At 35.0% G+C, this 26,495-nt stretch overlaps 1 protein-coding gene across 9 annotated transcripts in view; it reads left to right on the forward strand.

The window, feature by feature from the left end:
* Positions 1-26,495, forward strand: part of WDR17 (WD repeat domain 17) — a 119,556-nt gene that overhangs the window by 34,935 nt on the left and 58,126 nt on the right. For 8 of the 9 annotated variants that reach the window (XM_005556334.4, XM_005556337.4, XM_015451043.3 and 5 more), the window contains 3 exons: positions 13,865-13,993; positions 18,376-18,559; positions 22,205-22,435. In XM_005556334.4, coding sequence (XP_005556391.2) covers positions 13,865-13,993; positions 18,376-18,559; positions 22,205-22,435 — 544 coding nt within the window. Of the gene's footprint in view, positions 1-13,864; positions 13,994-18,375; positions 18,560-22,204; positions 22,436-26,495 lie in introns of those variants that run through there. The other variant, XM_074040783.1, reaches the window with a different exon arrangement.

Raw genomic sequence — 26,495 nt, forward strand, 5'->3', positions numbered from 1 at the left:
TACATTTGCACCAACAGTGTATGAATTCTCTTTTCCCCACATCCTCACCAACATCTATTATTTCTATCTTTTTAGTAATAGGCACTCTGACTGGTGGAAGATTATATCTTATTGTGGTTTTAATTTGCATTTCTCTTATGATCAGTGATGTTGAACATTTTTTCATATACCTCTTGGCCATTTGTATGTCTTCTTCAGAAAAATGTCTACTCATGTCCTTTGCCCAGTTTTTAATGGGATTATTTGTATTTTTGTTGTTGTCGAGTTATTTGGTTTCTTTGTATATTCTGGATATTAGTCCCTTGTTGGATGAATAGTTTGCAGATATTTCCCCTTTTCTGCAGGTTATGTGTTCTCTCTGTTGATTATTTCTTCTGTTGTGCAGGAGCTCTTTAGTTTAATTAAGTCCCATTTGTCTATTTTTGTTTTTGTTGTCTGTGCTTTTGAGGTCATAGTATACATTCCTTGCCTAGATGAATGTCCATAAGAGTTTCCCCTAGGTTTTCTTCTAGTATTTTTATAGTTTCTGATCTTGCATTTAAGTCTTTAATACATCTTGAATTTTTTTTTTATATGGTGATAGATATGGGTTTAGTTTTATTCTCCTGATTGTGGATGTCTAATTTTTCCAGCACTGTTTATTGAAAAGGGTGTTGTTTCCTCACTCTGTGTTCTTGTTGGCCTTGTTGAAAATCAATTCACTGTAGGTATGTGGCTTTATTTCTGGGATCTCTATTCTCTTCCATTGATCTATATGTCTATTTTTTATGCCAGTGCCATGCTATTTTGGTTACCATAGTCTTGTAATATAATTTAAAGTCAAGTAATGCATTGCCTCCAGCCTTATTCCTTTGGCTTTGGATTGCATAGGCTATTTGTGCTCTTGTTTGGTTCTGTATGAATTTTAGGATCATGGCATTCTGTTCTTAAGACCTAACCTCCAGAGAACCTATTTGTCCGGAGTGTAACACTCTAGAATTTCATAAGATCCTTACCTACCTGGGAGAAGGAAAATACCCAACACCAGCCCTTCCTCAGCCATTGTGTCCCACCTAAGCAGGGATGGGGGGACTAAGAAGCACTGGTCATGGGCACGTGACTGAGGCCTAATCATAGGACTTTATAATGCTCACTCTACCCCCACATCTTACCACTACATTACTAAAGGCCTGTTTACAGCATTTTCTTTTATGAAGTTCATCATGTACACCTCACAAAAATTTACATGATAAACAAAAAGGCAAAAAAATACAGTTTGAATAGACAGACAAAGCATCAGAACCAGAGTCAGATACAACAGAAATGTTGGTATTATCAGACAAGGAATTAAAAAAAAACTGCAATTAATTTGCTAATAGCTTTAATGGTAAAAGTAGACAACATGCAGGAACGGATTGAAGGAGAAAAAAGTTGGGAACTAACACTACCCAACTTAAAGAATTATTATATAGCTCCAATCAAAAAGATAGCTGTGGTATCTGCAAAAGGATAGACAAATAGATCAATGGAACAGAATAGAGAGCTTAGAAATAGACCCACATATATATACTCAACTGATATTTGATAAAGAAACAAAGGCAATACAGTGAAACTAAGATAGTCTTTTCAACAAATGAGGCTGGAATAACTGGATATACAATGTTGAAAAAAAGAATCTAGACACAGGCCTTATATATTTTATAAAAAATAACCCAAAATGCAACATAGGACTACATATAAAATGCAAAACTATGAAACTCGTAGAAGGTAACATAAAAGAAAACCTGGATGACTGTGGGTTTTGCTAGCACTTTTTAGATACAAAAGGTATGTTCTATGAAATAAATAATTGATAAGTTGGACTTTATTAAAATGAAAATCTTCAATTTTAACAATATCAACAGAATAAGAAGGCAAGGCACAGAATGGAAGAAAATATTTGCAAAAGACACATCTGCTAAAGATCTGTTATCCAAAATATACAAATAATTCATATAACTCAGTAATTAGAAGATGGAACAGCCTGGTTTTAAAGTGGGCAAAAGAGCTGAACAGATACCTCACCAAAGCATATATATACATGACCAGTGAGCATGTGAAAAGATGTTCAACATCATTTGTCTTTGGGAATTGCAAATTAAATCAATGAGATACCACCTCATATCTATTAGAATGGCTAATATCCAAACACCAGATGCTGGCAAGGATGTGGAGCAACAGAAACTCTCATTTCTAATGGGAATACAAAATGACACAGACCTTATGGAAGACAGTTTGATGGGTCCTTACAAAGCTAAACATATTCTTATTATATGGTCCAGCAAAAAAGCTGTGTCCACCCAAAAACCTGCACATGGATGTTTATAGCAGCTTTAAGCATAATTGCTAAAACATGGAAGCAACAAGTATGTCCTTCAGTATACTGGTTAATAAATAAACTGCGCTACATCTAGATAGATAAATATTATTCTACACTAAAAAGCAATTAGCCATTAAGCCATGAAAGGCACTAGAAATCTCTCTCCCCACCTAGACAACAATTGCACCAGTACAGTCTGTCTGATGTAATTATTTTGTAATACCAGAATCTGTGAAGGCTTGCAACTTTCAGGGGAAGGCTTGGATGATAAATTGAAGTTAGTAAGTTTTAGTTCCCAGCACAGTGGCAGCTACTCATCCCTCACCTCAAGCTCCAGGGCAGACAACTGAGCATATACTCCAGAAGTATCTTGCAAGCAGCTTATTTGCACCAGGATAGAAAAAAAAGCACTCTGTCCTTTGTATATCAGGAATCTACTGCTTCTGATCACAGAAGTGCAGACAAAGAGGTGGGCAGCCATTGTTATTGCACCTACCTCCACTGTTACAATCTCCTTCCGCTCCAGCTGAAGTGATTTCAAGGGGACTTAAAGGGCTGAATCCCTTAATTTTTTTCTTTTCACCTTTTTGAGAGCCAGCAATTAAAGCCTATGCAATTCAAAAGCAACTGCCTATACAAACAAAATTAGGAAGTTACTGTGCATGAACAGAAAAAGACACAAGTTCAGAATAACCCTGAGAAGTCCTTATGTTTATACCTGAGGATGATCCTTGGCACAGACACAGCCCACAACAATTGAAAACAAAAATAACAAGTGAAAACAAAAATAGCAAATCCTGAGGAAGGAGGAGACTCTGATTTCCAGAGTTACCATATTACTAGATTCAAGTGTCCAGTGTTCAACAGAAAGCCACAAGCCCTAAAAAGAAACAGAAAATTATGGCTCTTTCAGTGGAAAAAAAATAAACAGATGCTTTTTGAAAGAGACCTGATGAAAGATCTACTAGACAAAGACTTTAAAACAACTGTTTTGGGATGCTTAAAAACTAAAAGGAGATATGGAGAAAGTCAAGAAAACAATATTTGAACAAAATGGAGATAATAAAGAGATAGAAAACCAGAAAAAGAATTGTAGGGCTGAAAAATATAATAACTTAAGTAAAATAGAAGAATTCAGAGACATTTAAGAAGAAATTATTGGCAAATATGAAGATAAGACAATAGAAAATATTGAGTCTAAGGAACAGAAAGAGATTGAAGAGAAGTAAGCAAAATTGAAGGGACATAAAGGACACTATGAAGCCCAACAATATGCACTCATGTGTGAGTACCAAAGGGGAAGAGAGAGAGATGGAAGAGAAGAAAGAATATTTGAAGAAATAATGGCAGAAAACTCCTCAAATTTGATGAAAAACATGAAGTAAATTTCCAAGAGTTTCAGCAAACTCCAAGAATTTGAGCTGAAACAGACCCACAATGGAGACACATCATAATCAAATCTTGAAAAACAGAGTGAATCTTGAAATCAATAAGAAAGAAGTGATTAACACATACGTACAGGGATCCTCAATAGTATAAACAACAGATTTCTGATATGAAACTTTGGAGACTGGAAGGAAATGGGCCAATATATTTAAAGTGCTAAAAGAAAAAAAATGTCAACCAAGTATCTTTTATCGTACAAAACTGTCTTTCAGAAGTGAGGGAGAAATTAATACATTTCCCAGTAAGCAAAAACTGAGGGAGTTCATTATCTTTAAACCTGCTTTGGAAGAAATGCTCAAGGAAGTTCTGCAGGGTGAAATGAAATGTCTCTAGACAGTAACTCAAAGCCATATGAAAAAATAAAGATCTCAATAAAGGTAAATACATGGACAATTGTAAGTGCTAGTATTTGGAAACAGTGGTGTGGAATGCTATTGTTTGTCTTCATCATCATTTAAACAAATAAAATATTTTAAAAATTCTTAGTATACAAGTAGTATTATTGTAACTTTGGTTGGTGATTCTACATTTTGTCTTCTCTTACTTTAAGAAACTAATGTATTTAAAATAATTAATTTGTTTGTGTTTCAGGCCACACAATATATAAAGATGTAATATTTTGGCATCAACAACTTAAAGGTGTGGGGTTGGAGTTTTAAAAGAGCTCAGGTTTTGCATGTAATTGAAGCTAATTTGGAATAAATTTAAATTAGAGTCTTGTAACTTTAGCATGTTAAGTTTAATATCCATGGTAGCCACAAAGAAAATAACTATAGGATATACACAGAAGAAAATGAGAAAGGAATTCAAAGTTTCACTGCAAAAATTAACTTTTAAACACAAAAGGCAAAAGTGTTGCAGGAAATGAGGACAAAAAAGCTATGAAGCATATTGGAAATGAATAGCAAAATGACAGAAGTAAGTCCTTTATCAGAAATTACTGTAAATGTAAATGGATATTAAGCTTTTCAAACAAAAGACAGAGATTGGCAGAATCGATTTTTAAAAAGATCCATCTATTAAAGACTTAAATGTTAGACCTAAAACCATAAAAACCCTAGAAGAAAATCTAGGCAATACCATTCAGGACATAGGCAAAGGCAAGGACTTCATGTCAAAAACACCAAAAGCAATGGTAACAAAAGCCAAAATTGACAAATGGGATCTAATTAAACTAAAGAGCTTCTGCACAGCAAAAGAAACTACCATCAGAGTGAACAGGCAACCTATAGAATGGGAGAAAATTTTTACAATCTACTCATCTGACAAAGGGCTAATATCCAGCATCTACCAAGAACTCAAACAAATTTACAAGAAAAAAACCAGACAACCCCATCAAAAAGTGGGCAAAGGATATGAACAGACACTTCTAAAAAGAAGACATTTATGCAGTCAACAGACACATGAAAAAAATACTCATCATCACTAGCCATCAGAGAAATTCAAATCAAAACCACAATGAGATACCATCTCACACCAGTTAGAATGACGTTCATTAAAAAGTCAGGAAACAACAGGTGCTGGAGAGGATGTGGAGAAATAGGAACACTTTTACACTGTTGGTGGGACTGTAAACTAGTTCAACCATTGTGGAAGATAGTGTGGCGATTCCTCAAGGATCTAGAACTAGAAATACCATTTGACCCAGCCATCCCATTACTGGGTATATGCCCAAAGGATTATAAATCATGCTGCTATAAAGACACATGCACACGTATGTTTATTGCAGTACTATTCACAATAGCAAAGACTTGGAACCAACCCAAATGTCTATCAATGATAGATTGGATTAAGAAAATGTTACACATATACACCATGGAATACTATGCAGCCATAAAAAAGATTGAGTTCATGTCCTTTGTAGGGACATGGATGAAGCTGGAAACCATCTTTCTTAGCAAACTATCGCAAAGACAAAAAACCAAACACCGCATGTTCTTACTTATAGGTGGGAATTGAACAATGAGAACACTTGGACATAGGAAGGGGAACATCACACACCGGGGCCTGTCGTGGGGTGGGGGGAGGGGGAGGGATAGCATTAGGAGATATACTTCATGTAAATGACGAGTTAATGGGTGCAGTACACCAACATGGCGCATGTATACATATGCAACAAACCTGCACGTTGTGCACATGTACCCTAGAACTTAAAGCATAACAATAAAAAATACAAAGTCCATCTATATGCTGTCTACAGTTGATTCATTTGAGATCCAAAGACACAAATAAATTGGAAGTAAAAGGATGGAAAAATTTTTTTCCATGCATAGAGTAGCAAAAAGAAAGCAGGCATGCCTATATTAATATTAGATGAAATTGATTTTTAATCAAAAAAGTTCAGAAAAGTCAAAGAAGGACACTATATATCAATAAAGTTTCAATGCAGCAAAATAGAACAATTACAATCATTTATACACCCAAAAAACACCATCAAAATATATGAAGCAAAAACTAACTGAATTGAAGGGATAGATAGTTCTACAATAATAGTTGTATAATTCAGTACCCCGTTCTCAATAATGAATACATCAGACAAGGAAATAAGCAAGGAAACTGAGGACTCAAACAATATATTAATCCAACTGGATCTAACAGACATATACAGAACACCCTACTCCATAACTGCATACACATTCTTCTCAAGTGCACATGCGACATTTTCCAGGATGGGCAATATGTTTGTCCAAATATTAAGCCTCAATAGATTTTAAAAAGTAGTTATCATACATTGTGTCTTCTCTGAACACTGCAAGATAAAGTTAGAAATTAATAACAGAAAGAGAACTGAAAAATTCACGAATTTATGGACATTAACACACTCTCAAACAACCAATGGATGAAAGAAGAAATCACAAGGAAAAGTAGAGAACTCTTAGAGATGAGTGACACAAAAACACAACATACCAAAACTTATGGGATGCAGTAGAATCAATGCCAGAGGGAAAATTTGTAGCCATAAATAATTTCATTAAAGCATTTATAAGATCTCAAATTAGCAACCTATTTTTACAACTTAAGGAACTAACAAAATAATAAACTAAACTCAAAACTAGAATGAAAGATATAATATCCAAGCAGAGATAAATGAAATAGAGAATAGAAAAAAAAATAGAGAAAAAGATCAACAAAATTGTCAAACCTGTAGCTGGATAGACTAAGAAGAAGAGAGAAGACTCAAATTATTAAAATCACAAAAATTGGAACATCTCTACAGATTATAAAGAAATTAAAAACATTATAAGACAGTAGTAGGAACAATTGCACACCAACTAATTTGATAACCTAGATGAAACGGGCAAATGCAAGAATTTTAAAAAGCCGTCCTAAAATTGATATAGAAACTCGAGAGACCCTGAATAACAAACCTGAAGGACTCACATTTTCTGATTTCAAAACTTGTTGCAATACTGCAGTAATCAAAACAGTGTCATACCAGCAGAAAGGCAGGTACATAGGCCAATGGAATAGAATAGAGACTTCAGAACTATCCCCTTACATATATGACCAAATATCATTTGACAAGAGTGGCAATATCATTCAATGCAGAAAGGCCAGTCTTAACATATGGTGCTGGGAAAACGAAATATCCAGATGCCAAAAATGAAAATGGACTCTTACCTAACACCATATAAAAAATTAAAATGGATCAAAGACACTAAATTTAAGACCAATATCTATAAAGCTTTTAGAAGAAAACAGAGGACAAAAGCTTCACAACATTGGATTTGACAGCAATGTCTAGAATATGATACCAAAGGCACAGGCATCAAAAGCACAAAACATGCAAATTGGATTTCATGAAAATTAAAAATTCTGTGCATCAAAAGAAAAACACTGGCCAGGCATGGTGACTCACATCTGTGATCCCAGCACTTCGGGAGGCCGAGGCAGGATGATCACTTGAGGCCAGGAGTTCGAGACCAACCTGTGCAGCATGGTGAGACTGTTTCAACAACAGCAGAAAATAGCCAGGCATAACGGTGCATGCCTGTAGGCCTAGCTACTTGGGAGTCTGAGGCAGCAGGATCACTTGAGCCTAGGAGTTTGGGGTTGCAGTGAACTATGATCATGCCACTACACTCCAGAAAGAAACCTGTCTGTAGAAAAATAAAAAGAAGAAGAAGAAAAGAAAAACCCTGTCAACAGTAAATGGACAGCAACCCACACAATGAAGAAAATATTTGTAAATCACATATCTGATATAGAATTAATATCGCAAATACAGGAAGAACTCCTAAAACTTAACAATTACAAAGAAACGTGATTTACCTGGTTGAAAAATGGACAAGATACCTAAATAGATGTTTCACCAAAGATGTTACAGAAATGACTGATAAGCACATGAAAAGATGCTCAACATTATTAATCTTCAGGGAAATGCAAATCAAAAGAACAATAAAACACCATTTCACACCAATTAGAATGGCTACTATCAAATAACAGAAAATAGTACCTATTGGTCAGGATGTGGAGTTATCCAAACACTTGTGCGCTGTTTGTTGTAATGTAAAATGGAATTGCTGCTGTGGAAAACAGTATGGTAGTTTTGCAAAAAAGTAAAAATAAAATGATTATTTGATGTAATATCCCACTTCTGCATGTAAACCCCCCAAAATTGAAAGCAGGGTATGAAAGAGATATTTGTACATCCATTTTCATTGCAGCATTTTTTTTTGTAATAGCTAAAACATGGAAGCAATCCAGGTGACAATTCATAGACACATGGATAAGCAAATATGGCATATGTGCACAATGGAATATTATTCACCTTTAAATCAGAAGGAAATTCTGACATACACTACAACAGGGATGAAATTTGAGGACATTATGTATTCAAGTCCTTTGCCCATTTTTGAATCGGATAAATCATGTTTCTTTGTCATTGTTGAGTTTTGGGAATTCTCCCTATATTTGGGATATTAATCCCTTATCAGATATGTGGTTTACAAATATTTTCTCCCATTCTTTGGGTACTATTAATAGTGTTTTTCCCTTCCTTCCTTTTTTCCTTCCTTCCTCCCTCCCTCCCTTCTTCCTCCTGCCCTCCCTGCTTGCCTCCCTCTCCCCCACCCCCGCAGACAGGGTCTCTATCACCCAGGCTGGAGTGCAGTGGCACGGTCATAGTTCACTGCAACCTCACACTCCTGGTTGCACATTATGAATTGTACATTTAAAAGTGGTTAAGAAGTTAGATTTTATGTTATGCGTATTTTACCAAAATAAAAAATGGAGAAAAAAAAAGAAATGAGCTCTCAAGCCATGAAAAGACATGAAGGCAAACTAAATGCGAATTACTAACTGAAAGAAGGCAGTCTGTAAAGGCTACATACTCTATGGTTCCAACTGTATGACTTTGTGGGAAGCCAAAACTATGGAAACATTGAAAGATTAGTTGTTGCCAGGAATTGAAGGGGGGTAGGGTGGATGAATAGGCAGAGCACAAAGGACTTTTTTTTTTTTTTTTTTTTTGTCGCCCAGCCTGGAGTGCAGTGGCACAGTCTCGGCTCACTGCAACCTCTGCCTCCTGGATTCAAGAAATTCTCTGCCTCAGCCTCCCAAGTAGCTGGGATTACAGGCACCCACCACCACGCCCGGCTAATTTTTTGTATTTTTAGTAGAGATGGGGTTTCACCATCTTGGCCAGGCTGGTCTTGAACTCCTGACCTCGTGATCCACCCACCTCGGCCTCCCAAAGTGCTGGGATTACAGGCATAAGCCACCGCGCCCAGCCAGCACAAAAGACTTTTTAGAGCAGTGAAGCTATCCTTGCCCATACTGTAATGGTGAATACATATCATTACACATTTGTGAAAACCTGTATGATGGAGAACATCAAGAATAAGCCCTAATGTAAACTGTGGGCTTTGGGTGATAATGATGTGTCAATAGAGGCTCATCAGTTTTAACATGTGCCATCTGATGCTGAGTGTTGATAGTGGGGAAACTCGTGTTATGTGGTGGGGGGAGGCTATGAGGGGCATATGGGAACTCTCTACTTTTTGCTCAATTTTGCTGTTTTTCTAGGAATTGTTTGTTAATTATGAAAAATGTGAAAAAAAAAGTTACCAAAAAGTGAAAATTTTAAAATGACTTTTATTTATGTATTTGTCTATTTGAGACTTGCTCTGTCTCCCAGGCTAGAGTGCAGTGGTGCGATCACAGTTTACTGCAACCTGCACCTCTCAGGCTAAAGCAATCCTCCCACCTCAGCTTCCCAAGTAGCTAGGGCTACAAGTGCGCACCACCACCCCTGGCTAATTTTTGTATTTTTGTAGAGATAGGATCTCCTTATGTTGCCCAGACTCGTCTTGAACTCCTGGGTTCAAGCGATCCACCCATCTTGGCCTCCCAAAGTGCTGGGGGATTACAGGCATGAGCCACTGTGCTTGGCCAAATGACTTCATTTTAATTGTGTGTTTAAAGTTTTTTCTTTAGTTATGTTTCTTTTCCAAATATAAACTCAATATTTGGTTAAAGAGAAATCAAAAGACATTTTTACTTAGATGCAAATGTTATAAATAGTAATTTTAAAGATCTCCACATAATCTCCATAAGTCAATGTAACTCACAATGTGGCTGAAATAATGTACATTTTCAGTGAAAGATACTGTAATATTACTAAGGGTAAAAAAAAAAGAAATGTATATATTTTTAATTTACCCTGGATGCTAATGTTTGAGGAAATACAGGTGTCATTAGAGGAGGAGGAAAGTTTCTGAATACATAAAAGCACTCAAGATTGGTAGCGCTGTTACTTTATCATGCCAGCTTATACTTCAAGTAATTTATTTACTTTGTTTTTCTAAATCTATCACTAATTCTGCTCGGATAAGGGGATTTAATGAGATGAAGACAGAAAGAATTGGAGAAGAATGGAAGAGGAGATGAGAAGAAAGTAGATCCTTTTCAGAAGTGAAAATATGAAGTAGAAAAGATAAAATGAAGAACATAGTTTTGTAAATAAATATGAGTTAGTGATCTATGGGAGAAAACTTAACCATTTAAAATTTACTAATTGCTGAGCATTAAATGAATTGGATTAAGAGTTGGAAGGTTCAGGGTATACACTGAGCAAGCATCTATAAGACTTGAGATGTAGATCAGATGTGTATATATTTATGCGTGTAAGTTTTGTATGTGTGATATTTTACATGTTGTGGTTTTGACATTAGCATATGCGAAGCTTTTGAGCAGCGTAAATTAAATATTCACTATGCAATATATTAGTCACGTAAAACCAAATTTATTATAGCTCTCAGTTTCTACTTAACTTTCCAAACCAAAATATTTAAGATTATAATCACTACTTACATTTTTTCCTCATTTAAAAATCAGATACGAAATTGACAATAGTTAAAAATTGAATTTGCCTGGTATAACTTTGTGGTAGTGTAAATGGAAGATTGTCTCTCATATTAGGAGCTCCTATCTTTATTTTTAGACCAGTATTTTAGACCATATTGAAAAGATAGCTAATAATGGCTTGGATTCTACCTTTAGAAAGTATTTTTTGTCACTAATTTCGTTTTTGAATGTCATTTATTAGATAAGCACATAGTTTAATACTCTGCACAGAGGTGTTTTTTGCCTTAGTATGATTTTCTTATGAGTTTTCATTATGATCATAGACTTACAGCCTTACCACTTATTGTCTGTTCTGTGGTATCTTGGAGGTATTTAGAGTTTACAGATAGATTCATAGCATTTTTTTATGTGAGAGGAATCTGACAGGAAATATAGTTCAGAAGCTGTATTTTAGATACAAGAAATGGAGACGTAAGGTTTAATGCTTGACTCCCACTCTCACTCTACGCCTGGCGTAAAGCTTGGTATAATTCCTTATTTCCTGCCCAGGCCTGCTTCTGCTGCACTACTTTGTCTGCATCTTTGGGGTTGTCTATTCCAACATTCTCTGTCCTGCCACATAAACCGTTTTTATTCAGATACTTTTCAGCTTCTTTCTGCCCCGTCCTAACAGTGAACAGTATTGTTAACCCAGCTTGTATACCTGTCTTATGCACCTCAAATAGATTTTGTGAGGATGAAGAGTCGATGTAAAAACTGAAGTTCTATGACACAGGTCACAACCCTTCCTTTATTGGCCCATAGTGTTTTAAATTCAAATGGGATGCCTTGAATGAATTGCCAGTATTCAAAAATGGATACATTTCACATAAAAAAATCAGAGTGAACAGGCAACCTACAGAATGGGAGAAAATTTTTGCAATCTACTCGTCTGACAAAGGGCTAATATCCAGAACCTACAAAGAATCAAACAAATTTACAAGAAAAAAACAAACAACCCCATCAAAAAGTGGGCAAAGGATATGAACAGACAGTTCTCAAAAGAAGACATTCATACAGCCAACAGACACATGAAAAAATGCTCATCATCACTGGCCATCAGAGAAATGCAAATCAAAACCACAATGAGATACCATCTCACACCAGTTAGAATGGCGATCATTAAAAAGTCAGGAAACAACAGGTGCTGGAGAGGATGTGGAGAAATAGGAACACTTTTACACTATTGGTGGGATTGTAAACTAGTTCAACCATTATGGAAAACAGTATGACGATTCCTCAAGGATCTAGAATTAGAAATACCATATGACCCAGCCATCCCATTACTGGGTATATACCCAAAGGATTATAAATCATGCTGCTATAAAGACACATGCACACGTATGTTTATTGCGGCACTATTCACAATAGCAAAGACTTGGAATCAACCCAGATGTCCATCAGTGACAGACTGGATTAAGAAAATGTGGCACATATACACCATGGAATACTATGCAGCCATAAAAAAGGATGAGTTTGTGTCCTTTGAAGGGACATGGATGCAGCTGGAAACCATCATTCTTAGCAAACTATCACAAGAACAGAAAACCAAACACCGCATGTTCTCACTCATAGGTGGGAACTGAACAATGAGATCACTTGGACTCGGGAAGGGGAACATCATACACCGGGGCCTATCATGGGGAGGGGGGAGGGGGGAGGGATTGCACTGGGAGTTATATCTGATGTAAATGACGAGTTGATGGGTGCTGACGAGTTGATGGGTGCAGCACAGCAACATGGCACAAGTATACATATGTAACAAACCTGCACGTTATGCACATGTACCCTAGAACTTAAAGTATAATAATAAAAAAAAAAGAATGTACAGCCAATAAAGTCACTTTGAAATGTTGGAAAAAAAAAAAAAAAAAAAAAAGGAGGACCCTGCAAAAAAAAAAAATAAAGAAAGAATTAGGTTGTTGCAAAATTACTGTTTCCACAATTACTTTTGCACCAACCTAATACTTAGAACAGTGTCTTGCACATAGCAAGATCATAATAAATGTCAACCACTAGAATAAAAAAAAAAAATCTGGATATTTCAGTTTTTCTAGGAAGTTCCATAAATCTTGCAACATGGGATGATGGCCTTCTTCAGTGATACTATTAATACAGCATGTGCAATTTCTGTATCACTGCTTATGCGTTTCTCAGCCCTTGGCCAAATATCAGCTGTTGTTCCTTCGTTATGGTATCTCCTGCTTTCCTCATTTAAATTAGTTGCCTTAGGCTGGGCGCGGTGGCTCACGCCTGTAATCCCAGCACTTTGGGAGGCTGAGGCAGGCGGATCACAAGGTCAGGAGATCAAGACCATCCTGGCTAACACAGTGAAACCCCGTCTCTACTAAAAATAGAAAAATTAGCCAGATGTGGTGGCGGGCACCTGAAATCACAGCTACTCAAGGAGGCTGAGACAGGAGAATGGTGTGAACCCAGGAGGTGGAGCTTGCAGTGAGCCGAGACCATGCCACTGCACTCCAGCCTGGGTGACAGAGCAAGATTCTGTCTCAAAAAAAAAAAAATAAATAAATAAATAAATAAATTGCCTCGATGTCTGCAGACATTTAGGGAGTTCACTACTGTTCTCTGAAAATAAAAGTCAAAATTAACAGTACTAGTAAAATGTTTTTCAGGGCATAAAGGTAAGGGTTGGGGAAGACAGACATAAAACAATGAGGAGGTTTATCAATAATGAAAATCACTGACATGTCTTCAAATTTGTTTTTCAAGGCAAATATGTCCCAGGTAAGGCAAGTGGGATTGCTGGCTGCTGGATGTCAGCCGTGGAACAAGGATGTGTGTGCCGCCGGCGGAGATAGGTTTGCGTATTGTGCGACTCTGGCTATCTATATTTATCAGGTAAAATAATGGTAATTCTTTTCCATTTTTAATTATGTCAGGTAAAATTAATATTTAATGAATACATATTTTAAGTCCTTGTTACATGAAAAACATAATGCTATAATTTCATTTATATTTCTATTTTTAAAGTTTTGCGATTTATACCATATAGGTTTTAAAAGTTAAACCTTTAGAAAACACATTATTAAATTATTAGTAACTTTGATATAAGAAAATTCTTTTATCAGTTGAGAAATGTGGGTAGTCCATTAGAGATCATTATAGTAAAATTAGGACAGATATATTTTGAGATATTATTGGGAGAAAAATTCATATAACTATTTTTTTCATGTCCTAGCTCCATTCAGATACCCCTTATCAGTTCATAATTTATAGAGCCAAAGACCGCCTGAATTTCTTCATATAGAAGTGCCACAAGCATGTTAAATCAAAGTCCAGTCTTTCTCCTTAAATTCAAAGTCAGCATCTGAGTGTCACCAGCTAACCATTCATCTAAACCAGAAATGTGATAGTTATCTTTGACTCCCTCTTCCACTCACATCCTGTGCCCTTGGTAGCCAAGGGTGATTCTAATATGTTCCTGATATCTTTCTCACCTGAACTATTATAATAATCTCTTAATAGTCGCTATTTTTACTTTGGCTCCCACTAATTTTTTGTTCAGTGTAATCAGTTATCTGTAATGCAAATCTAAATTTTAAAGCTTTCAGTTGCTACTTATTCCCTAATAGTAACATCTAAACTTCGTAGTACGGCATTCAAATGCTTTTGTGATCTTCCTGCCTGTCTCTTACTCTGTGTTCCAGGTCTACCAAACCAATTACACTTTTCTAAGACATCTCAGTCTTTCATATCTTGCCTTCGCTTACACTAATTTTTCAGTTTGCTTACATTGCCTGTCTAGGGAACACTTTCTCATCTTTCAAATCTCAGCTGCTGTATGAACTCTTTTCCATATTCTATTTTCCCCTCTTTCTTAGTAGTAACGGACCTCATAAAAAGCCTCTCTACATGCTTTCATTTATTAGAAGTGAGTCTTTCCCATCTTTTAATTCTCAAATTTTTGCACACTTTCTGGCACTTAGAAGACATTCATTACTTGTCTTAAAAGAATGGGTTTAAGGAAAGAATCTTGAAACTCCAACTTACTTCGGTTAAGACTCAGAATAACTTGTTTTATTCTAGAGCAAAAATTCTTTTCATTACTACATATTAGTTCATTACTAATTGTATTCTGCTTTATTGAAAATTTAAGAAATAATAGCATTAATGTATAAAACAATCAATTTTCCACAATATAGAGTAAGATTTTAAGTGGTCTATTTCTTAAAATGTAGAAATATCTAGCAAACAAAATGTAACTTCAATGAAACTCACACTTCTTCATTTTCACACCCTTCATACACAACACAGCAGCAAGACTTCTAAATGCCTCTTTTGTTCTCCCATCTACCTCCTTTACACTCTTCATATAATACCAGGCTTCTCACTCCCAAATCCCTCCTACACAATTTCTCTCCTAATCCTAAGTCCCTGTCTTGTATTTTATTTCCTCCTCAAAGAAGAGAAAGTTATCAAGCAAGTCAAACTATTCTTCTGAGGTAAGGATGGTAAAGAAACTCAGTGGGTGAAACCAAAACTAAATTTTTTCAAGTTTCTATATCTTAAATTTATGATGACATTTTATGATGAATATTTAAAAATATCGAGATAAAATTATTAATATAAACAATGTACATGAAAGTTGTCATGTCATTAAGGACTGAAACAAACAAAAATTATCCTAATTTAGAAGGTGATGCAAATAAACTTAGGAGACAGTTCATTACAGTGTCCACTATAAAACCTAGTTTCAAAGTATGCCAATAGAAAATTATATTATTAAATGGTGACATTAATATGAAATTTATGTTAATATGTATTGTTTTAAATATTATCATCTCAATTAAAGTGCTTTGAAAATTATGCTACGTAAATATAACATGATACAATTATTTTCGGAGGAAATATTTATTAAATAACACCTAGCACTAATGCATAGTCAGTCTGACAATCGGTCACACTATATTTTTCTGAATGATTAAATGATAATGGGAAATGGTATTAGAATTTTTCCTTAACTGTTGTTTTGTAATGCACTAATATGCTAATGTACCCTAAAAATAGAGTAGTTTATGGTCAATCTCAATGTAATAGTACAGTTTAATATTACTGAATTGTAAATATCATAAGAACGCATTAGTAGATTAATTCTTGCAAATAGTTCATTGTTCTCTAGTGTGCTCACAGTTACTATATAGATAATTTGTGTGGCAATGTCAATGAAGGTCACTCATATGCCACGTAGCTTCTTCACACATTTACTATATTAATAGATTCTTCTATTAATTTCTAACTTATATAGTAGGGCTTTTCTTTTGGATACATTAGATATCCTCACTGTATCTACCATAGGTGACTTAAATTTCTGAATAATTTGAAACTTAAAATCCTATTTATTTCTAAAGGTATAGAAAACACAATTATGTATTTAAGTAAGTCAACTTAAAATTGCTATTGCTGCAGTGCTAATCAGATGAAAACTCCATTGGTAATGGGTTATCTTTAATAATGTTTTAATCCAAAGTTGTCCAAGAATAGCTGAAGTTATAGAAAGAGAGAGAAGTTATAGAATAGAAAGCCTTAGGAAATACTTATGTGATTAGTCAAAAATTTTACATACAATGTTCACTGCAGCATTATCTGCGATGGCAGACATTAAGTTACTTAGATGTTAAACAGATCATAAGTGTTTATTCTTTCAATAATATTAACGGAATATCTTCAATTAACCAAGCCTTACTGTGTACCAGGATTGCAACTATGAAGAAACAGGCAAAGTCTTTTTATGGAACTTATATTCTTATAAAGTGTAAGGAAAGGTGATAAGATAAGTAAACAAATAGGTAAAATTTTCAGAAAAAAGTGTTCTACAGAGGCTGAAAAAACAGGTATAATAAGATAGTCATGGGATAGGTTCTCGGAAGAGTTATGAATTAAGATAACATGGTCAGAAAACATGTCTCAGAAGAGGTTCGTTTAAACTCAGACCTCAATAGGAGAATGAGGCCGGGCACGGTGGCTCACGCCTGTAATCCCAGCACTTTGGGAGGCTGAGATGGGCGGATCACGAGGTCAGGAGATCGAGACCATCCTGGCTAACACGGTGAAACCACGTCTCTACTAAAATACAAAAAACATTAGCCAGGCATGGTGGCGGGCGCCTGTAGTCCCAGCTACTCAGGAGACTGAGGCAGCAGAATGGCGTGAACCCAGGAGGTGGAGCTTGCAGTGAGCTGAGATCACGCCACTGCACTCCAGCCTGGGCGACAGAACGAGACTCCGTCTCAAAAAAAAAAAAAAAAAAAAAAAAGGAGAATGAATAACCGTAAGCAAATCCGTGGATAGGGTGTTTAGAAGCCAAGGGAGCAGCAAGCAGAAGGCCATCAAGTGGAGGTGATTGGCCGTAAAAGAGAAACAAGAAGTTCAGAGGGATCAGGGAGGAACATGATTTCAAATTACTTTGGCTAAAGAGCAGAGATTCGATCGTGTAGAGATTGGAAGGCTGCTTATCAGTTAGGATTTTATTGCAAGCATATGGCTTTAAAAAGTTTGATGTAATAAATACTTAATATCATAATGATTTTTAAAACTTAGAATAGCACTGTGAAAGGCTCATTATATGCTAAAGGGGAGAAAACTATAACAAAAGGACATAACAACATATTCCAAAACATGCTAAAAATGGTAGAGATTAATTCACTAATTAATGCAGTCTCATTTACAAAAGGAATAGGAAAAAGTAGGCTGTTTATTTTTTTCTATTTATATATAAAAACACAATATAATGTCCTGTCCAAAAAACAGTAAAATTAAAAGAGCGAATGACGTCATTGCTCTGGAAGCTTTGGACATCTTAATAGTGTAATAATGAGCAGTTGGCGTATTCAACCCAAATTTTCTTGATTCAAGTATAAGTGAAAAATTGCAGAAAAAATATTCCAAAACCAAGGGTTTTTCTTCTCATAAGTACATATAGTTATGGAAAATATAATAAAGCTCTGAATTATCATGCATATTTAAATGTGAAACATTTATTTTTACTTATATTTAAAATGGATGTGATTTATTCTCTCAGTTTTTAATGTTTTTTTTTTCAGCTGGTTGAATATTCCTGAATATACTTGAATATAGACCAAGGCTTGAAATGTGTTCATGTCTTTATTATTAGGTGAACTGATTTTCATGTATGTAGCTTTAGTTTTGTGTAACATGACTATTAATAGTGTATTATCTTAAAAAGGAGCACTAAAATATGTTATTTATATATTTTGTTTTAGTTGGATCGCCGTTATAATGAATTCAAACTTCATGCAATTATGTCTGAACATAAAAAAACAATCACAGCAATTTCTTGGTGTCCACATAATCCTGATCTGTTTGCAAGTGGCAGTACTGATAATTTAGTGATCATTTGGAATGTTGCAGAACAAAAAGTCATTGCTAAACTCGACAGTACAAAAGGTATAATTATAACTGGGATTTATTTTATGGAATAAAATATTTTTATTTCAACAAGCACTATCAATATTATTAGTTCAGCTTTTAAACTGGTATTTTCAAACTTCCTAATGGCAATCTGTATAAGAAATAAAGTTTACATAATGACTCGTGTCCATAGGTACAAAACTGAAACAAAATTTCATGAAATAATTATACTTACAACATACGATGAACTAAAAACCTAGTCAATACCAAATAATTTTATTAATGTTTAAATATAATGTAAGAATTTCCAAAATAAATATAAAATTAGTAATCAGAAAGATGTTCTTATTGAGACAAGTAAGAAGCCTTGGCTGTTCGTTACTCTAGTCCAACCTTTAAATTACAAAGAAAGTATTATGCATATATTTGATGCATTGTTGAGCTGGTTTCATGCCTTTGTTTTTAATTTGGTCAACGTAGAACGTCCTCATCACACAAATTGGGCTTTATGAATTGGAATAATAGCATTATACTCTTTGTACTTAGAATTGGGAACTTGTATTCAATCTTATCCCATCATAATGGTAAAGTTAAGTAATAATTATTCTGTGTTCAGTGTCACAATAATTAACTCTCTTTCTGAGCACCATATTTAGCTCAATTGATTATGGTTTTGAAAGCTACTGCTAGATATGTTTTTCAATTCTGCTTCTTCTCTAAAAAATAATTGTTATAAGTTTGAGGTATAAAACTGAGACATGAAAATCTCACTAACCTTGTTTTGTTCAAATTTCTTTATAATATTCTAAGGCAAAAATACTGGGAATTTATAGGCAATTATCCTTGAATTTGTTTCCATAATAGTAAAACTTCTTTAACTTTTAGACATATTCGATATATTTAGTATATTGGTTTGTCTTTTCAAATTTAGGTCATTAAGAATGCTTAAAATATCAGTGTAATACTTAAATTTTATTACTCAACTGTTAAAGGTATTTGTCAAATGAAGTTAATTTTCAACTAGAAAAATACGGATCTCATTCCCAAGTTTACGTACCCTGTTTTTTTATTTTTACTTAGAACAACCAGTGTATTAGACAGTGAGTAATGTTTGCTCCAATCTCTGAACAAACATTGTAAAAAGTCAGCTATCCAGTGAGCTTCCATTAATGTAATTAACAGTTTTTCTTAAGGCTTTCCATGACAAAAAAAACCAAATTACTTTTGGCACAATACTTTGTGATATATAAACAATGATTGATAGCCTCAATCAAGACTTTTCATATCTCCCCATGTTTTCTAGTCATATCTGTTTGTCCGCCAATCACAAATTCTATAGGTTACTCTATTACTGTTTATATTGATCGATAATGCATTTCCAAGTACTTTAAATCCAACTTTGTGTGAGATTAATTTTAAATAACACAACAAATTTTTCTTGAAATTCTTTCCATCTTTTATGTGCCATAAACTAAAATGTTGCATGATATTATTGTTCTCATAAAGGTGTAACACAAAGTCAATGTTAGGTTATAACTGCATATAATAAACATAAATTCTAAATGTTATGCAAAAGTAATGATTAATTTTATTACCTCCTAGTGTGTCCATGGTTTTATCATCAAACACTATATACATCACATCCATTCACAGGGGAAGATTTTATTTATTCATCAGCTATATGCACCATAGTTCTTTTGTTACTGGATATACAATTAAATAATACTTTCTAATTAACAGTCCCAGAATGATTAGATAATTGTGGAAAACTTTTGGCAAATTTTTCATCTTTTTCCTTTCTTTGAAAATTTTCAGCTATCAATATCTCCCTCATCCAAATATCTTCCTAATCTGAAGATTAAAAGCTTTGATATTTTATTTGCAAAAAAAATTATGACTATTTTTGGTGATTTGCATCTTAAGTTAACACTTTTGAAATGTTTTAGGCTCATTTTTCTTTTTAGAATCCAGCTTAAGCAAAGTAGAAATTTGCATTAAGTGAACTTTTTTTTTCAGCTTTCAGATACAGTTGTTGAATTTGATCTCACCTCTGTATTTTTACTTCTTCCTTTTGTTTCTAATAATCTAACAATCCATTTAAAGGAAAATACATATTAGTTTTTCCAAATGTAAAAATTGTCACCAACTTGAAAAAGTCATACTTTATATAACAGTGGATAATAATACCACTTACCTATCTCAGAATATTGTTAGGAGAATTAAATGGCAGCGCTCATTGAAAGTGCTTGTACATGTCACTATAAAAGTGTTTTCTATTATTATTTTGTGACACTTTTTCTGGTCCCTTCACTTTCCTTGCTGTCTTTCTCTAAATATATAGTCAGAGAGCCAGTATTCTGTTGACCTTCTTCTACTGTGCTGTGTGGTTTGATCCATACAGAGTACCTCATCTCTTTTTTGGGTAAATTCTACTTCTGTTAATGTATCCTAAAACCACATCAACATTTGTATTGGCTTTTTTCATGTACACATTCATTCATTCAGCAAATATTTATGGAGTCCTCATTGTGGATGAGGCCCTGAAGTAAGCATTAGGCTTTGTTTCTGCCTCTTGGAGAGCATAGACTGCTGACACAAACCGAACTTACTATCAGTCAGCGAATTTCGACTCTGTGTCTTTGTTCATATCATTTTCTCTTTCTGGGAAATACTGCTCATTCTATGTATTTAAACTCTACCCCTCCTTCTAGGTATGATTCAAATCTAATTTCTTTCTAGGACAGTAGCACAGTGGTTTCTAAACCTTTCTGCATATCAAAATCATTTGACGAAGCTTGTTAAAAATAAATTCCTTGGCTCAAACTCCACATGAACTGATATGTTATATTCCACTTCATGATTTTGATGCAGCCAGCTGGTATATCAGTGTTGGAAGATGCACAATCTCTCTCTCATAATACTTATTTTATATATGATTTATTTGATCACAATAGCAGGTATATTAACAATTAACTTTTATATTCCATCTTATCGATTAAAAGGTACCTTTACGTAAATGATTATATTTCCTTGACTTTCATGTGAAATAAATGGTCAGCTATTTTTATTGTTATCTCGATTTTATAGATGAGGAAACAGAAATTTAGAGAAATAAAATGACTTGTTTATCTGAGACAAGGCTTAGATTTGAATCTAAATTCCTGATAAGACATAGATTATAACATTAAGTCCATTGTTTTTAAATCCTTATAGTAGCATTTATCTTTTTATTCACTAATCCCTGTCTCCCTAACACATATTTAAAATTCTCTAAAGCAGGAATCTTATCCCATACTACCTTGTACACCTAGAATGCCTAGAGGTCTTATATACAAATACACAATAAGAATTTATTGCTCTAATCTTTAATATATAGTCTACTAAAATAAAGAAGTCTATAAATGTATTTGACTGTATGAAGCAAATGATCGTGTCAGTAGTATTTCAACCTAACTAGATACATTTTCTTTCATCGTGGACTTTCCCTACGTATGTTCCCTGCAGTCTTTGGGATGTCTTTATAAATCCAATTCCCAAGTAAGAAAGTAATGTGTCTTAAAAATAATAAACATGCTCTGGTATTTTCATTTGTTTTAGAAATGTAAACAGTGCAAGGAATATTTAATGGTATAATCTTATGCCATATCTCTTTATTATGTATCTGTATTTAATTTATTCCAGGGATCCCCGCCTCTCTTAGTTGGTGCTGGAATGCAGAGGATGCGGTGGCATTTGTTTCCCACAGAGGCCCCCTGTTCATTTGGACCATCTCAGGACCAGATAGTGGAGTGACTGCCCACAGAGATGCGCGTAGCTTCCTGTCTGATATCTGTGTGTTCAGATGGCACACAAACAAAAAGGGGAAAGTTGCGTTTGGTCATATTGATGGAAGTCTATCAATTTTTCATCCAGGTAAGAATGTAATTAGTAAGGTATCGTAAATAGTATGTTTTTCTTATATATCATTTTGTACTTGCTTGGTCTTTCCAGTGACCAGTCCCCATTTTGAATAAAGCCAAAAGTGACAAAATTTTAATTTTGATATTATTGTTAAAATGTTATCCAGTATTGTACTGAGTCTAAATATACATTTGATGTAAAATGTATATATATTATAATACGTTCAACACAGCTGTGAATATTTCACTTGGAATTAACCTAAATCAGTCATTTTTCCCAATTTGTATTTTTAATCAATTCTTTATTTCTGTATATTTACTAAAAGCAACCTGAATGAACAAGGACATACAACTAGAGGATATGATGGCTTACTAATACTAAATATTTTCCCATTCGCTTGTAAAAATACCATTCTGATGCCACGGCTCCTTGGCAGAGGCTTGAAACTGGCATGAAAGAAAAATGATAACCCTTTGAACCCCTATTAGTTAATTGATTTGGCTTAATGAAAGGGTCTGAGAAATTAGTTTATGTTCTTACATAACTAATTTACAAAAGTAAGATTGAAAAATCAAAAATTACCTGAATTGTTTGCTTTCCCCTCAAAAATAAGTATTTTTAACATTTGGGAAAATGCTTTTAACCATTTGATATCACTGTTGATGGATGTGACTTCTGGCTGGCTAGATGGATGAATGAAAGTGCTTTCTCAGGAACACGATAACTACTTTCACAAAACAAATTACATTTAATTTGTGTGAAATTAATGTAAAAAAGAAATCGAAATTGAACAAATGAAATTGTGAAATTTAAACAAATCTTTCTTCAGTAAATAATGTTTCTAAAGTTAAAAAGGATTGTGTAAAACACTGAAACATTGGGGCCATTATATTCTGAATACATTTTAAACAGGGTCTATTTTTACCTTTTAAAGAAAGATAAAAATAAATGTTCATATACTTCTTCCCCAGCTTCTATCTCAGCTCTTTGTCCCTGTCCTCTGTTGTTCCTTCTGGTTGTACCAGGTTTTCATGGGGACAGTTTCACTGATTTGTTGGAGATTAGGATGAGGAGGGATCAATGACTGGCGCTGCTTCTGGATTTGTTGTACCAGGTACCTGCACTGCAACTTACCTGCTCCATCCTTGCACTGGAAGCCGATTCTGTTTTATAGTCGGTCGTTAAGGCTCATAGTTAGGCAATATAATTCCTAGCTTTCTTTGTTTTGATCTGGTGAATACCACTTCTTTCTCTGTAACCTTTATTTCCAGCAGTCTTCCTTAGACTCAGGAATGCAGTCTATCATAAACATGGCCGTATGCTGTGTGGTTCCTCCTCTTACCTCTCTGGGTTATGTAACCAAATCTCATTAGTGATATTCCTCCACTTCTTCCCTCGCCTGCACCCAAAGATTTCATCAGGGTTGTGACACTTTCTTTTCAAGCTAGATCTGAAGAAGATGTGAGCAGTGTGTTTTTATTTTATTCTAAATTGCACTCTAGATATTTTTTATATTTTATGATTTGTCATTTTTACCCTCTTGTCACTGAACTAAGGTTGTCTTTTTCTTGCTTTATTATTATTAGGCATCTTTGAACGTTTCAAGCCATAGGACATTGAGACTTTTTATTGTGTATCTAAAATATAAAACATTGAGACAGTGCATGTTTATTTTGACATAGAAAGAACAGGAAAGAAAAAAGTCTACTTTTGTTTTCTCTCTCTTAGATTTAGAAGATAGAATGTTTAATATTTGAACAATCTGAGCTATGTGCCTTCCAGAAGAGACCATTGTTTTTCAATAACCCCATCTTCCAGTTGTTAAACCAAGTGAAACCATCTGTACCTAAGTCAGCGTGTGTTATTTTTCTGTTCCACCCATGTATTAGTTTACTAGGGCTGATGTAAGAAAACGATAACCAACAGGATAGATTAGAACAACATAAATTTTATTATCTCACAATTCTTGAGACCAGAAGTATAAAATAAGGTGTCAAGAGGGCCGTGCTCCCCCTGAAGGCACTAAGGAAGAATCTGTTCCAGGCCTGTCTCCTGGCTCCCTGTTCCTTGGCGTGTGGCAGTATAACTGCAGTCTTCACGTGGCACGTGGCATCCCTGCTGTGTGCGTGCATGTCTCTGTGACAAAACTTTCCCTTTTATAAAGACATAGTCATGCTGGATTAGGCTCTACCCTAAGGGCCTCATCTTAACTTTATCATCTGCGAAGGCCCTCATTTCAAATAAGATCCCATTGGCAGGTACTGGGAATTAGGACTTTAACGCCTTTTTTGAGGGAGCACAGTTCAATCCGTAACAACCCAGTACAGACTTGTTAACCTCATTTATTCTGCAGGATTTATTTAGCAATTAATATGCACAAAACATTACAAAAGGTACAATCCTGATAGGTATTTTCCATTTGCATATACATGAGCTAATGGATCATGAAGGAACCACTGCCTTTTAATTCTAACACTACATTCTGGATTGTGAGTTGGAAACTGTTAGCATTAATACCAGTATAGCTAGGCTTCTTACTGCTCATGAGTTGTTAACCTTATCTTCTTAATGACTTACCAGCACCACAGATGGCTCTATCCCTGTGTTACAACATAAGATTTCTGTCCTCCAGGTTCTTGCAGGAACCTATGACCTCAATATCTCTGTTGTCTAGTCCTTCTCAGAAGAAACAATAAATATGCATGGAGAACTGGCCACAGTAATGTAGTTCATCATTTTAAATCAGTAATTTTTAAACTATGCTTTGTATGTTTGTATACTTGTGTGTGTATTGAGGGTAGGAGGGCTTCATAGATGATCCAGCTGAGCTTTAAGCCTTCTTCTCACTTTCAGCCTGAAAAGCACCATGCCATCCTGTATTACTTACTGGATTTTCTTGTAAACTTTCTCATGTGAACAGAAGATTCCAGGGCAAAAAAAAATTGGAAAACTGCTTTAGCTATCTCAAATGTATTCTTAGGCCACGTTCCTCAGAGGACCTTTTAAAAAATCTTTATTATAATCATGTTTAAATTGAATTGATTTTAGTATTACTCCATGAATGTGCCTTAATGAAATTTGCCTTGTTTTATTTTAGGAATATTGTTGATGACACTGTCTCTATGTAACTGTTACTTAGTGGAAGAAACAGACTCAGTTTCTCCTGCTGTACTCTCACAACACACGTCTGACACGAGATGTGTGAGAGGCTTTCTCCACACATTAAGCTAGTGGTCACCTCTACAGCAGACACTTGCTGTGTGTCCTCCAATTCAATTCCGACATTGTCTACCTGGAGATAGAGTCACATCACACACACACTCAGGGATCAGTCCCCATGACTGTCCCCTCTTATGCCAGTTGTAAGCCCCGGCTTATTTTGCCTGTGCTTCTGAATGACTGGCTATAAATTGAGGTTCCCATGGCCCCCTCCTTGGATTTGATTAGTTTGCTAGAGTAGCTCACAAAACTCAGGGAAACACTTCCTTACCTTATTATAAAGAATATTACAAGGATACAAATGAAAAGATGAAAAGGGCAAGGCATATGGGAAAGAAAATGGGGCTTCCTTGCTATCTCCAGGCATGCAGCCCTCCAGGAGCCTCCACGTGCTCAGCTTTCTGGAAGCTCCCAAATTCTGCTTCTTTTGGGTTTTTATAGAAGCTCTATTACATAGGCATATTGATTAAAACGTTGGCCCTTGGCGATCAGCCTAACATTCAGTCTCTCTTCCTTCCCTGGACATTGGGAGATGAGGTTGAAGGTCCCAACTCTCTAATCAAGCCTTGGTCTTTCCGGTGACCAGTCCCCATTGTGAAGCCACCTAGTGGCCACCAGCTACCTAGTCAACTCATTAGCATACAAAAAGACACTGTAGAGATTCCAAGGATTTTAGGAGTTGTAATGCCAGGAAACAGGGATGAAAACCAAACATTTATTTCACGATATCATAGTCTCCCTTTTAGAAACACACAGGAGACATGTTTTTCTGGCCTCAATTCTGTAATTATGGGATTGCAGCAAGATTGTATTATCTTTCAATTGTGCTTTTTAAAAAGTAAACGCTTCCTTT

The sequence above is a fragment of the Macaca fascicularis genome, chromosome 5 (genome assembly GCF_037993035.2).
Source record: "Macaca fascicularis isolate 582-1 chromosome 5, T2T-MFA8v1.1".
Lineage (NCBI taxonomy): Eukaryota > Metazoa > Chordata > Mammalia > Primates > Cercopithecidae > Macaca > Macaca fascicularis.